This window comes from Equus asinus, chromosome 2 (genome assembly GCF_041296235.1).
Source record: "Equus asinus isolate D_3611 breed Donkey chromosome 2, EquAss-T2T_v2, whole genome shotgun sequence".
NCBI lineage: Eukaryota > Metazoa > Chordata > Mammalia > Perissodactyla > Equidae > Equus > Equus asinus.
In genome coordinates, this window is record NC_091791.1 from 34848147 (window position 1) to 34863166 (window position 15020).

General features: G+C 36.3%; 1 protein-coding gene and 1 pseudogene across 4 annotated transcripts in view; one reads left to right on the forward strand and one right to left on the reverse strand.

The window, feature by feature from the left end:
• LOC139039790 (cytochrome P450 2C42-like) overlaps positions 1-15020 on the reverse strand; it is a 226130-nt pseudogene that overhangs the window by 188724 nt on the left and 22386 nt on the right.
• Positions 1-15020, forward strand: part of LOC106846082 (cytochrome P450 2C19-like) — a 47364-nt gene that overhangs the window by 27579 nt on the left and 4765 nt on the right. The window contains exons 8-9 of one of the 4 annotated variants that reach the window (XR_006517049.2): positions 1079-1202; positions 5851-5991. Coding sequence is in view for 2 of the 4 variants with exons in the window: in XM_044753734.2 (XP_044609669.2) it covers positions 5851-5992; positions 7655-7836 (324 nt within the window). In the remaining 2 variants the exon portion in view is untranslated. Of the gene's footprint in view, positions 1-1078; positions 1203-5850; positions 5993-7654; positions 8144-15020 lie in introns of those variants that run through there. The other 3 variants (XM_044753734.2, XM_070486710.1, XM_044753744.2) reach the window with 3 other exon arrangements.

Below are 15020 nucleotides of genomic sequence, written 5' to 3' on the forward strand. Positions count from 1 at the left end.
TTACTCTTTTAGCAATTTTAAAATATGCAATTCAATATTATTGATTATAGTCACCATGCTGTGTATTTTATCCACACGAGTTATTTATTATATAACTGGAAGTTTGTACCTTTTGACCCCCTTCACCCATCTCACCCACCCCACAGTCCCCCTCCCCTTTGGCAACCACCAATCTGTTCTCTGTATCTATGAGTTTTGTTTGCTCATTGGTTTTGTTTCATTTCATATTTTCTAGTACTCATGATTTTCATTCCTTTTTATTGAATTACTACATTGGCTAGAATTTCCAGGATAGTGTCCAAAAAGTGGTGCTCGTGGACCTCCTTATTTCAATTTTGAATTCCAGGAGGTGGTGGAGGTTTAACACTGCACGATAGATAATAATGTATTATATACATTGTGGTAGATATTCTGTATATAATAAGAAACTTCACTTCTCTCATTTTTGCATGACATTTTGTCCTGAATGTGTGTACAATTCTGTCAGATGGACTCTGTGTCTATTGATATATTCTGTATTTTGGCCTCCCTTTCTCCACTACATATGCATATTCTAACTATAAGCACATAGCTTGATTTAATCTGCTATATTTTGTTCTGGACTTTTATATTTATATTCATAAGACAGATTAGCCTGCAATTTTTCTTTCTCAAAATTTCCTTCTGAGATTTCTGATATGAAAGTAATGCTGGCCTCAAAAAATGAGGTGGGAAATATTACCTAGTTTGAGTCTGTTTTTATTGCCGTCTCCTCTCACTTTTCTTTTTCTAGCCACTAGTTGCATCCTTGGAATGCCTAATAAATTTTGGTTGAATACAAAATACCATATAGGAAAAAATGGAGTGTTTCAAAGATGTTTATCTTCTCCTAGAAAGAGCTCTTCTCTCCTTCACTAAGCAGTCAAAATGATGTAATGCTTCCTGCTCTGATTCAGAATTGAAAATGAAGACAGTCTAAAATTGACTGTGGGTGTCAGCTGACTTCTCTGAGGTTGTCTCCTCTCTGGAATTTTGAGGACACTTTTCATCTTAACAGCTTTCCAATGCCTTCTAACACGTAGTTTTTATATTTATCCAGACTTTATAGTTGCTGCGCTGCAAGCTACTTCATTCCACTTGAAGCTAGAACATATTACTAATAAAATGAAAAATAACATAACTAAAAATTCTATTTCCATGAGGGAAAAAGAGCTGTAAATTTGGTAAGGTTGCAATTACTATCACTATCTTCTGGGGAAGAGGGACTTGCGGACTTTACCAGGAAGTAATGGGGCTTGCCCTGAGGGTCACAGATCTGATGCAAAGGTTAGGACTTCAACTCCAGTGTTTTATCAACCAACAACAACAAAAAAAAACGCTACCAGGCAAAGGCTTTTCTTTTTTAATATTGGAACATGAGGGTAAAAATTAATAAAGTTTGTTTCTCCTCCTATTACTAACGAAATGAGAAATAGACTCAGGAATCAGATAAGGATTGCCAGCCTCCCCCATCTACTGTAATATTTGTGGACCTGCTTGAGGGGAGCATCGCATCTGCTGAGCACACCCATCAATTTCTCTGCGGAGCAGATCACCTTGTGCCTGGTGGCTTTTGAGCCTGCACAGCCGAGAGCCCAAAGGAATGACCCATTCCATTCTGCATGGGGCAGCCCAGTATAAAAATATGTAACACTGAGAATCTGATTCTATCTACCCTCTTTCTAATCAGATAAATGATTTCTTCTACCATGGAATGGAGTTACTGAACTAAGTAGAGATAATGGTCTAAGACAGGAGTTGGAAAACATTTTCTGTAGTGGGCTAGATAGTAAATATCAGGGCATTGGGTCTCTGTCGCCACTACTTAACTCTGCCATTGTAACACAAAAGCAGTCATAGATCGTACATAAACGAAATAAGATTATGTGTTCCAATATTTATGGACAGTGATACTTAAATTTCTTGTAATATTTACCTGTCACAAAATATTGTTCCTTTCTTAATTTTTTTCAATTTTAAAATTCTTGGTTAATGGGCTGTACAAACACAAGTGGCAGGCTGGATTTGAATGGGCTGTGCTTTACTGACAACTTGCCTAAGACAGCCCTGTCCAACAGAACTTTCTGCAGTGATGGAAATGTTCTATATCTGTGCTATCCAATACAGTAGCCAGTAATCACATATACCTATTGAGGCCTGTAACGTGATTAATGCAATTGAGGAGCTAAATTTTTAATTTTATTGACTTTTAATTAATTTAACATAAATGTTAAGAACAGTGTGTAGCATGTAGCTTCAGCATTGGGTAGCATGGATCTAAAATTTTTTCCTAATACCAAGTTAGACATCCTTCATCCTCAACTTTGCAATACTGAAAGTCCTGAAAATACAAATAAAATGTAAGTTTGGTGCGATATCACTGGGTAGTCAAAACCTGGCTTGAATTGAAGTGAACTATTTATATGCTTACTTATCACACTTTGTGTAAATATTCATATTTTGCTAAAAAAGTATGAATATGTTTAATTATATGGTATTAATCTACAATCTTTTGGGAGTATTGTAAATTATACAGTGTATACATCATAATCCTTTGTAAAATGTCAAACAATTCCAAAATTTGAAATACATTAGGATCCATCAGTTTTACTTCCAGGATTGTGTATTTATACCTTGAGGGAAGACAAATGTTCAAATTTAATGGGCTGAAGCAGAAAAATAGGAAGAAGATAAAATTATCTGCCTAGAGGTAATTTTATGATGGATGATGAAGCATTTTGGGGGAAGGATAACTTCCCCTGAGTTGTAGAAAGTCCACTTGTATTTCATGTGCCAAACTTATGCCTCTTTCATTTTTTTTCTTTTTTTTTTTTTTTGAGGAAGATTAGCCCTGAGCATACATCTGCCACCAATCCTCCTCTTTTTGCTTAGGAAGACTGTTCCTGAGCTAACATCCGTGCCCATCTTCCTCTACTTTATATGTGGGATGCTTACCACAGCATGTTTGCCAGGCAGTGCCATGTCCACACCCGGGATCTGAACCGGCAAACCCTAGGCTGCGGAAGCAGAATGTGCAAACTTAACCACTGCACCACCAGGCCGGCCCCCCTCCTTAATTTTTTAAGTTCTTATTTCTCAGCCAGGAAAATGCTTGATCAGAATTATTATTTTTTTCTTTTTGGTGAGGAAGATTGGCCCTGAGCTAACATCTGTGTCAATCTTCTGCTATTTTGCATGTGGGACGCCTCCACAGTATGGGTTGATGAGCAGTGTGTAGGTCTGCACCTCGGATCCAAACCCCTGAACCCTGGGACATTGAAGTGGAGCACACGAACCTAACCACTATACCACTGGGCTGGCCCTGAGAATCACTGTTATTTTTGCATGTAACAATAGTTCCTTCCCTTTTGTTGCTGAGTTGTATTCTGTTATGTGGAATACCACAAATTGATGATCCATTCACCAGTAGTGGATATTTTAGTTGTTTCAGTTTTTTGGCTAGCTGAATAAAAGTACTATGTTCATCTGAATACTTATCATTCACATAGTATGAACATTGACATGCAGATATTTGTATGTACATATATTATCATTTCTTTTGGGTAAATCCCAAAAAGTGGAATTGTTGCATAAGTGTTTAAATTTATACAAAACTGATAAACTGTTTTCTATTGTGGTTTTGCCATTTTACATTCCCACCAGCAATGTATGAGCATTCCACTTGCTCAACATATACTCTATCACTTGCCGTGGATAGTCTTTGTAAATTTTAGCTACTGTAGTGGTTGTGTAGTGATATCACATTTTGCTTTAACATCCCATTCCTTGATGAGTAATAATGTACAGCTTCTTTTCATGTCCTTATTGGCCATCTTGTATCTTCTTTGTTAAAGTGTCTGCTCAAATTATATGCCTATTTTCTATGGTATTGATTTTTTGTTGTTGTTGAATTGTTGTAACTCCTTATATATTCTGAATATGAGTCCTTTATCAGACATGTGCTTTAAAATGTTTACTCCCAGTCTGTGGCTTTTTCTTCTTTCAGTCTCTTAAGATCTTCCTTCAAGGAGTAGAAGTTTTTACTTTTAATGGAGTCCAACTAATCAATTATTTCTTTGATTATTCTTGCTTTTGTGTGCTATCTAAAAAATACTTGCCAGCAAAAATTCTCAAATACTTACCCCTATCATTTTCTAGAAATTTTATACTTTTAATTGGTGTATTTAGATCAGTGATCTATTTCAAGTTAATTTTTACTTAAATTATAAGGTTATAGTCATGCATCATTTCCTTTTTTAGTAAATGTCCAATTGTTCTAGCACTATTCATGGAAAATATATTTACTATTGAAACTTCAAGAAGCATTTTCACATAGTAATTGTGTGAAAACATAGAAGGGAAAACTTAAAATCAAAGTTATAGACTTTATATATGATAAACTCAGGGGATGGAATTTTGCCCAAGTTTATATTTTAAAAAATTAAAACTATATAAAATTTTAAAAGTTATGTGTACATATATATGTGTTATATATATGAAAGTGCATATATGTCTACTTTTATGTCTAGATGTCTATCTATCCCATTTAACGCCTCAATACTTCAGTATGTATCTCTTAAAAAGAACTTTCTCCTACATAACAAAAATATCATTCACATTCAAGGAATTATTATTGGTTATAATATTATCTATTACACAGCCTATATTTAAAGTTTCCCAGTTTTAAAAAAAAGTTCTTTATACTTTTGTTCTTTTCAAATATAGTTTTCTGTCAAGGAAGAATCATATAATTTGATTTTCTTATCTCTTTAGTTCCCTGTAATCAAGAATGGTTCTCTTTCCTTTGTTTGTTACTTCCCTTTCAATACAATGACATTTTTGAAGAGTCCGGGCCAGTTGTCATATAAAATGTTCCTCAGTCTAGTTCTGTGTGATTGTCTTCTAGAGATTATATTCCAGTTATGATTTTGGCAAGAAAACTACATAGTTAGTGCATACGTCCCATTGAATTACACTGAGGAGGCTGGAGCCCATAATGTCGCTTATCCCATTATTGGCGATGCCATGTTCAGCACTTAATATAATTGTGTCTGCAAGATCTCTCCATTGCAGAGGTTCTGTTTTAATATGTAATTAATAAAAATCTACAACCTGGTATTTTAAGACCTTGTGAATATACAGCTTCCCAAATCATTCACCCAACAGTTTGAGCATTAACTGTAGATATTTATTGTTGAAAAATGATAATTTTTCTAATTTATCATCCCTTCTACCTTTTCTCCTTTTTTTCCCCCCTGGGAATCATCTATAAATAAGAGTTCCTCAACATTTTTAAATGAAAAGAAACAAATTTCACGTCAATGATAAACACTCAATGTTTGTTGTTGCGCTTGTTGTTATCATCCCAGAAGAGATCATTTCTAATTAGATCAGACCTCTGTTTTAAAACTCCCTATGAAAAGATACCTAAATGGTATTTCAAGAAGCTAAAGAGATAACCACTTTAAACCATAATTCACATATAAGATGTGTAAAAACAGGAATTATTAAGTAGAGCAGCAAGTGGGGACATACACCACTGTCCAAATGTGATGTAAGGAATGTAGATGGGGTTCAGAAGGCTTGACATTCAATTCCCCAAGTACATAGTACTTCAAATGTAATTGGAGGCTACTTAGCAAGATCATTGGTACTGACCTTAAAATTATACCTGTTTATTGCTTGTTATGTCTGCCTGGAAATGTCATTGCTCTTCTTTGGACCCAAGTCTGCTGCTCTATAGATCATAAGGTTGAACTAAGTAATGTCCAACATTTCTTCTCGCTCCATGACTTCTTTATTATTCAGTTCATCTTCCTCTGTTCATTCCAGGGAACAACCATATTAGCATCCCTGACGTCTGTGCTTCATGATGATAAAGAATTCCCCAACCCAGGGGTGTTTGACCCTGGCCACTTCCTGGACGAGAGCGGTAACTTTAAGAAAAGTGACTACTTCATGGCTTTCTCAGCAGGTAATAAAAATTTATTTCTTTCAGTATATCAAGGGACAGTTACCTTCACAGGATCTGTTAAAATTTCAGTGTCTACTCTTGGGTTCATAGGATTTCTTTTTGTATGTGATCAGGAGTACCACTCCCAATGCCCATGCACTTTCCCACCTTTTGCTACTGCTCATTATTGGCCCAGATTAGTGTGATTTAAAGAGGTGACCTAGTTCTTCCAAAGAAAGAAAGATATAGAATGGTTTGACTGAGTTCCACCTCAAGATACATCACTGTGCCACCCAGAATTATTTCTAGAAAGTTAACCTCATCTAGACTGTCATCACATGCCCTAAGGAAGATATCTAACTTCACAACTTTTAGTATCTCCTAGGTAGTTCCTCTCACCGCTAGGTTGAGTTCTAGGGATACAAGTACTCACAAGCACAGAATGGACACCCAAAGATTTTACACCCCAGTTGGTGATGTAGATGAATACACAGATAATTATAATCCGGTGTGACTAATGCTGTGAGTTAAGGAAAGACAGGCTGTTTGTGGAGGAAGGATGGGGTGAAGAAGAAGCTGCTCCCTCATACCACACACAAAGTGAGGCACAACATGGATTAAGTGACCTTCTAATAGAAGAAAGGACATTTGAGCTGCCTCATGAGAGACACAGGAAAGGGAAAGAAGAGAGGCAGGACATTTTAACAGAGGTAATGGATCACAGGAGCAGGAAATTTGCTCTAGTTTGAGGATGTGAGAGCCCCCTGCCAGTAAATATGGGTCAAGAAAAACTTGAGAATGTGACAGATTATCCTTTAATGATTCCAGATCACCTTGCTCTTCCTAAAATCAAGGTCTCACCTTTGGATATTGGAACCTCTGCACCAGAACTTGTGCTGAGTTTCTGGACATGGTGTTGCCTTCATTCGTTCTTTGGTGTTTGATGCCTACTTTTGGGTCTGGCATTATACATACTAAGATGATAAGAACTGAGACCTCCTTTCAAGAATTCATATTTTAGCAAGCTATAAAAATAGAGAATTATGATTCAAGTTGACCTATGCTTAATTGGAAACATGAATGTGATGCTGAGGAAACCCAGAGAGTGAGAAAACACTTCCTGAAGGAATCACTAAGATTGCAATGAGGAATTGAAATTTGACCTAGTTTCGAAGAGAAATATAAGTTAACTGCATCTTAGCCAAAAGGGACATATCAGGTAAATCTTGAAACTTCATAGTATGTTGAAGATTAATGAAGTGTGGATGTAGACAGAACTGAGAATAAAAAGTGTGAAGAATGCAAGAAAGATCATGGAACATCAGCCTGGGAACAGGGAACACAAGCTGTATGGGTGTGTTTCTAGGAAAAGATTGATGGAACCCCTAATGTCAGAATAGCAGTTATAAACTGGGGATATTTAGTGAAATGCTTGGCATACAGCTGATACTCAGTCAAAATTTGTTGATTGAAGGGTGCCTCCTAAGAGAAGATGTTAAGGTGGATAACATGTGAGTCCATCTTTTATCCATCTGTCTATCTAACCATCATTCCAGCCATCCTGCCTTCTGTCCATCCATCCAATCAATCTTTCCTCAAATTGCTACTGTTTATTCTTTGTTCTTTTTGTGCCAATCAGAAATATACTGTCCAAGGACTGTATACTCTCTGTGTTTTTTTCAGGAAAACGGATGTGTGTGGGAGAGGGACTGGCTCGCATGGAGCTGTTTTTATTCCTGACCATCATTTTACAGAAATTTACCCTGAAATCTGTGGTTGAGCCAAAGGACATCAATATCACTCCAGCTACCAGTGGGTTGACTTCTCTGCCACCTTCTTACCAGATCTGCTTCATTCCTGTCTGAAGAAGGGCAGACCATCTGGCTGCTGATGTGCCATTGTCTGCAATTTCCCCTCCTCTGGAATATCATTCACCTCTTTCCCTCTTCATCCCTTTCCCAGGGGTGCCTTCTCTATCCTCTCATCTCTGTATTACCCCATTCCCTCAACATTCAGTGAACATCCGGCCTCATGAAGGAGAGTGTCTTGATTTTCATGGCATGAATATATTTCGCCTATTTCTCACACTGGGTAGCACTTATATTGGCCACTACATACTTTAAAACTTATATGAATTATTACTATGTTATCAATATTAAACAGTAAAATGATTTTAGCCAGCTTTATTGAGATTTATTTGGCATATAATATTGTGTAAGTTTAAGATATACAACATGATGATTTGATATATGTATGTATTGCAAATAGTTTACCACAATAAGGTTGGTTAACATATCTATCACCTCACATAGTTACCTTTTTTGGGTGGTGAGAATGTTTAACATCTATTATCAGCAACTTTCAAGTATATGATATACTGTTGTTAACTATAGCCACTCTGCTATATGTTAGATCCCCATATATTATGCATCTTACATTAGACCTCCTTGAAGTTTGCATTGGATCAACATCTCCCCATTTCCTCCACCTCTTCTAACTCCTGCCAATCTCCAATCTAATCTCTCTTTCTGTGAGTTTGGCTTTTTTAGATTCCACATTTAAGTGTGAATATATAGGACTTGTCTTTCTCTGTCTGACATTTAACATAGCGTATGTCTTTAGAGTTCATCCATGTGGTTTCAAATGGCAGAATTTCCTTCTCTTTATGGCTGAATGATATTCCTTTGTATATACATATCACATTTTACTTACCCATTCATCCATTTATAGACATCAATAGATGATGTCCTTAAGTTGCTTCCACATCTTGACTATTGTGAATAATACTGCAGTGGCATTGGGATGCAGTTATCTCTTCCGGATAGTGATTTCACATCCTTTTGATATATTCCCAGAGGTGAAATTGATGGATTATATGGTAGTTCTATTTTAACTTTTTGAGGAACTTCCATTCTGTTTTCCAAAGTGGCTGTACCAATTTACTTTCCCACCAACAGTGCATAAGGGTTCCATTTTCTCCAAAATCTTTTTTAGCTCTCTCTCTCTCTTTTTTTTTTTTTTTTGGTCATAACCACTCTAACAAGTGTGAGAAGATACCTCATTGTGAATTTGATTCGCATTTCCCAGATGATTAGTGGTATTGAGGACCTCTTCCTATACTTCTCTGCCATTTGTATGTCTTCACTAGAAAAATGTCTATTCAGGTCCTTTGCCTATTTTTAATCATGTTATAGTAGTTCCCTCCTATCTGTGAGTCATATGTTCCAAAACTTCCCACTGTATGCCTGAAACTGCATATAGTACTAAACCTTATGTATACTATGTTTTTTCCTACACATACCTATGATAAAGTTTGATTTATGAATTAGGCACAGTAAGAGATTAACAACAGTACCTAATAATAAAATAGAACAATTATAACAATATACTGTAATAAAAGTTATGTGAATGTGGTCTCTATCTCAAAATATTTTTTGTACAAATGTAATGCCTTTTCTTTCTTAACTAAGCACTTATGACACTGTGGCTCTAACTTTTGAAGTTTGAGGTGTGACAGCAAAACTAACATGAATTTCTTTTTCCTTCTTCACAATTTCGTGGATAGAAGATTGTTTTTTACCATAGATCTTAGCAACCTCAGTATACCACTTATTTTCTTTCCTTAAGTCAAGAACTTTCACCTTTTCATTTAAAGGAGGCAATTTATGGCTTCTCCTCAACATATTCAAATTGCCAGCATCACTACTCTTGTGTTTTGGGGCCATTTTTAAGTAAAATATGGGTTACTTGATCACAAGCACTGCAATACCACAACAATCGATCTGATAACCAAGACAGCTATTAATTGAATAACAGGCAGGTTGTGTATACAGCATGGATATGCTGGACAAAAGAATGATTTATGTGCCAGGAGAGATGGAGCAAGATGGAACAAGATTTCACCACACTACTCAGAACATTGCACAGTTTAAAATATATGGATTGTTTATTTCTGGAATTTCCAATTTAATATTTCTGGACCACAATTGTTTACAGGTAACTGAAACTACAGGAAGTGAAACCATGCATAATGTGGGAACTACTGTAATTGATTTATTTCTATTGAGTTTTGTGACCTCCTTATATATTTTGGATATTAACCTCTTATCGGACTTATGGTTTGCAAAGATTTTCTCCCATTTCGTAGGTTGCTTTTTCATTTTCTGAATCATTTTATTTGCTGTGCAGAATCTTTTTAGTTTGACTTAGTACTGATGTGGAAGGTCATCAGGAAGACATGATTGCCAGTTTGGCCCATGAGTTGGACCCAAGCAATCGGAGGCTCCTCTCACCCTCCCCTGTCCTTGGAATTTGATCTTTGCTTGCCTTCCTCATGCTTGAAATAGTAGTGTGGTGTTGAAGGCATCTGGACTAGGTACATGACTAAACCCAGTTAAGGCCTTTCTGTAAACTTTTAAGATTTGGAGGGTGGGTGCAGAAAATTACTCATCTTGTGTCCACCCTAGACAAGCCTAATAAGTGAGTTCCCTTCCTTATTGAACTTGCCACCTATAACAACGAGTGGTCTGGCTTTTTCTTCAGTCTCTCCTTGCCCTCCATGTACAGAGGCCAGTTTCAGATTACATCTGGGAAGCTCCCAGGCAGGTTGTCTACCAACAAATCCCTCTTGTTTATTTTTGCTTTTGTCACTTGTGCTTTTGGTGTCATACCTAAAAAGTCACTGCAAAGAACAATGCCAAGGAGTTTTCTTCCCATGTTTTCTTCCAGGAGTTTTATGGTTTCAGGTCTTAAATTTAAGTCTTTAATCCATTTTAAATTAATTTTTGTGAGTGGTATAAAATAAAGATCCAATTTCATTCTTTTGCATGTGATTCTCCAGTTTTTCCAACATCATTTATTGAAGAATTTTCTTTTTCCTATTGAGTATTCTCAGCTCCCTTGTCAAATTATAATTGACTGTATACGGGCTTTCTGGGCTCTCAATTCTGTTCCATGGTCTTTGCATCTGTTTTTATACCGGCACCATAATGTTTTGATTACTATAGCTTTGTAATAGAGTTTGAAATCAGGAAGTATGAGGCCTCCAATTTTTTTCTTCTTTCTCAACATATCTTTGATATCCAGGGTCTCTTGCGGTTCCCAACAAATTTTAGGATTTCTTTTTCTTTTTCTGTGGATACTGCCATTGGAATTTTGATAGGGATTGCAATTAATCTATAGCTTACTTTGGATATTATGGACATCATAACAATATTAATTTTTCAAATCCCTGAACATGAGGTATCTTTCAATTTATTTGTGTCTTCTTCCATTTGTTCCATCATTCTTTTACAGTTTTCCATATACAGATCTTTCCTTTCACCTCCTTGGTTAAAGTTAATCCTAAATACTTGATTATTTTTGCTGTTATTGTAAATGGGATTGTTTTCTTCATTTCCTTTTCAGGTATTTCATTGTTAGTGACTAGAAATGCAACTGATTCCTGTAGGTTGCTTTTGTATCTGCAACTTTACTAAACTCATTGATTAGTTCTAACAGTTTCCTTGTGGAGGCCCTAGGGTTTTATATGTATAAGATCATGTCATCTACAAAGAAAGTTTTACTTTTTCATCTCTAATTTGGAAATTTCTGATTTCTTTTTCTTGCTGAATTGCTCTGGCTATGACTCCACTAATATCTTGAATAGGAATGGTGAGAGTTGGCACTCTTGTCTTGTTCCTGATGTTTCACCAATAAATGTGATGTTAGCTGTATGTTTGTCACATATGGTCTTTATTATACTGAAATATAATCCTTCTAAATTGGATTTGTTGAGAGTTTTTATCATGAAAGGGTGTTGAATATTGTCAAATGTTTTTTCTGCATCTATTGAGAGGCTCATATAATTTTTATCCTTATTTATGTTAATGTGGTGTAATGTCATTTTTGGATTTGTGTCTATTCTTGCAGCCTAGGAATAAATCCTTCATGATCCTGGTTTGTAGATGATGCTTTTAGTGTGCTGTTCAATTCAGCTTGCTAATACTTGCTTGATAATATTTGCATCTGTATTCACCAGAGATAATGGTCTCTCATTTTCTCTTCTTGTAGTGTCCTTATTTGTCTTTGGTACCAGGATAATGTTGTCCTTGTAAAATGAATATGGGAATGTGTCTTCCTTTTCAATTTTTTTGATGATTTTGATAAGGATTGACAGTAATTCGCTCTTTAAAGTTTTGGTAGAATTCACCAATGAAACCAGCTTCTCCTGGGGGTTTTTTCTGTTGTTGTTGGGAGGTTTTGATTATGGCTTCAATTGCCTTAGTCATTATTAGTCTGTTCAGTTTTTCTATTTCTTCATGATTCAGTTGTGGTATGATGTGTGTTTCTAGGAATTTATCCATCTCTTCTAGCTTATTCACTTTGTCAGCATGTAATTATTCAGACTACTCTCTTATGATCCTTTGTAGTTCTATAGTATCAGTGGAATGAGCCTCTTTATTTCCATATGCTTGAGTTTTATTTCTTTTTTCATGGTTAGTCTAGCTAAAAGTTCATCAATTTTATCTTTCCCAAAAAACAACTCTTAATTTCATTGATTTTTTTTTCTATTGTTTTTCTGGTCTCCATTTATTTATGCTCAAATAGTTATTATTTCCTTCCTCCTGCTAACTTTGGGTTTAGTTTATTCTTTTCTTTCTAGTTCCTTCTGTTACAAAATTAGCTTATTTCTTTGAGACCTTTCTTTTTTCTTAATGCAGGCATTTATTGTTGTAAATTTTCTGTTAGAAGTGCTTCTGCTGCATCCCATAAGTTTGGCTATGTTGTGTCTTTGTTTTCACTTTTTTTGAGATATTTTATGATTTTCCTTTTGATTTCTTCCTTGACCTATCAGTTGTTCGTGAATGTGTTATTTAATTTCCTCAATTTGATGATTTTCCTGGTTTCCTCTGGTTATTCATTTCTAATTTCATATCATTGTGGTCATAAAAGATACTTGAAATGTTTTCAATGCTTAATTCCTATCTCTTTCTCTTTTGTGTATGTACCATAGTATTTTTTCTTTGTAGTTACCATGAGGCTTACAAAAAACATCTCTTAGTTACAATAGTCTATTTAAAGCTGCTATGAACTTACCTTCAATGGCATACAAAAGCTCTACACTTTTACTTCTTCTCTCCCCACATGTTATGCTACTGATGTCACACTATAAATCTTTTTATATTATGCATTCATTTGTATATCATTGTAACTATAATTATTTTTAATACAAGTATCTTTAAAATTTTATATTAGAGATAAAATTGATTAACGCACCAGCAATAGTTTTAAGGCATTTTGAATTTAACTATATATTTATCTTTACCAGTGAGATTCATACTTTCGTATGTTTTCATGTTGTTACATAACATACTTCTGTTTCAACTTGAAGAATTCCCTTTAGCATTTCTTTTTCTAGTTCTAGTTCTTGTTCTAGTTTAGCATGTCTAGTTCTGATGAACTCCCTTAGCATTTGCTTGTGTGGGAATATCCTTATCTCTCCTTCATTCTTCAGGCCGGTTTTCATGGGTATAGTATTCTTGGTTGGCATTTTTTTCCCTCAGCACATTGCATATGTCATCCCACTCCTTCCTGGCCTTTGTATCTCTACCAAGAAATCAATTGATAGCATTATGGGGGTTCCATTGTATGTACTAAGTCATTTTTCTCTTGCTCCTTTCAAACTCCCGCCTCTATTTCTGACTTTTAATATTTTGATTATAATGTGTCTCAGGATAATCTTTGCATTGATCTTGCCTGGGTTCCTTTGAGCTTCCAAATGTGGATGTCCATATTTCTCCCATGATTTTGTAAGTTTTTGGGCATTATTTCTTTAATAAAATTTTTGATCCTTTCTTTCTCTCTTCTCTTTCTAGGACTCCCATAATGAGTATATTAGTTCCTTGAAGTTGTCCTGTAATTCATACAGGCTTTTTTCACTCTTTTATATTCTTTTCTTTTTGATCCTCTGACTAATTTCACACAACTTCTCTTCCTGTTCACTTATTCTTTCTTCTGTATAATTGAGTCTGCTTTTGAAGTTCTGTGTTGAATTTTTCAATTCCAGTCTTTGTAGTCTGATTTCAACAGGTAAATACCTTCTGCTATTGGTTCCTCAGGCTTATGGAATTATCTCTAGAATCACAGTTGTATAGGGTAGAACCTGTTTATAAGCCTATTTCTGGGTCTGCAGTGGGTTCTGTAGTTGTTGGGTTTGTTGCTAGGGACTCAGGCAGGCATGGAATCTGTCTGGTCCTCAGGGGTATGGGACCACTTCCAGGAACTTGTTCAGTATAATGATGATGAAACAAGGGTCTGTTCAAGGTCCACAGTCAGGTCCTCTGACAGTGGGATTCTTATCAGATGCATGGGTGGGCGTGGGGCCTGCCAAACCTGCCAAACAGAAGGAAGTGGTTCTGCCAAGTGCCGGGGAGGGTCACTGAGATTTTTCCTGGGTGAGGAGGGCTGACCTTGGATTGTGGCTGAGAGAGGCTGGAACTGAGTCTCAGGGCTGCTTTAGGATCTACAGAAAAGATTATAGTCTCCAGATATGGTTCTGGAGGCATGGATAAGCATGTCTTCCTCCAGGACCCTGGGCAGGTTGGACCATTCCTTTACCGTGGCTGGAGCAGTTGAAACTTACTATAGGGCCCTTTTAGGATCTCGGTGGGGAACAAACAGAAGTATCTCCTGCTGGGTCCCTGGGCAGTCTGGTTTTCTCTCTTACCATAGATGGAGGGACTGGAGCAAAGTATAAGGCCCTTTTAGGGTATCTGTGGGCACAGGTAGTTCTTTTCTGGATCTGTATGCTTTCAGGACTTGACTAAGAGAGGCTAGAGCTCATCTTTAGGGCTGTTTCATAATCTACACTCAGATTGGGTTTGATGGGCTCAAATCCAGGGTCTTCAAGTTTGGAGCCAAGATGAGCTAAAGCTGGTTCATGGGCCACTTCAGCATTCACAGCCAGGACAAGGGTCTGTGTGCCTATCTCTTAAGGCATGGGTAGACATGACTGTTGCAAGGTCCATTGGCATATGGTGCTGGTGACAGGATCAAGGCTAAGTAAGGC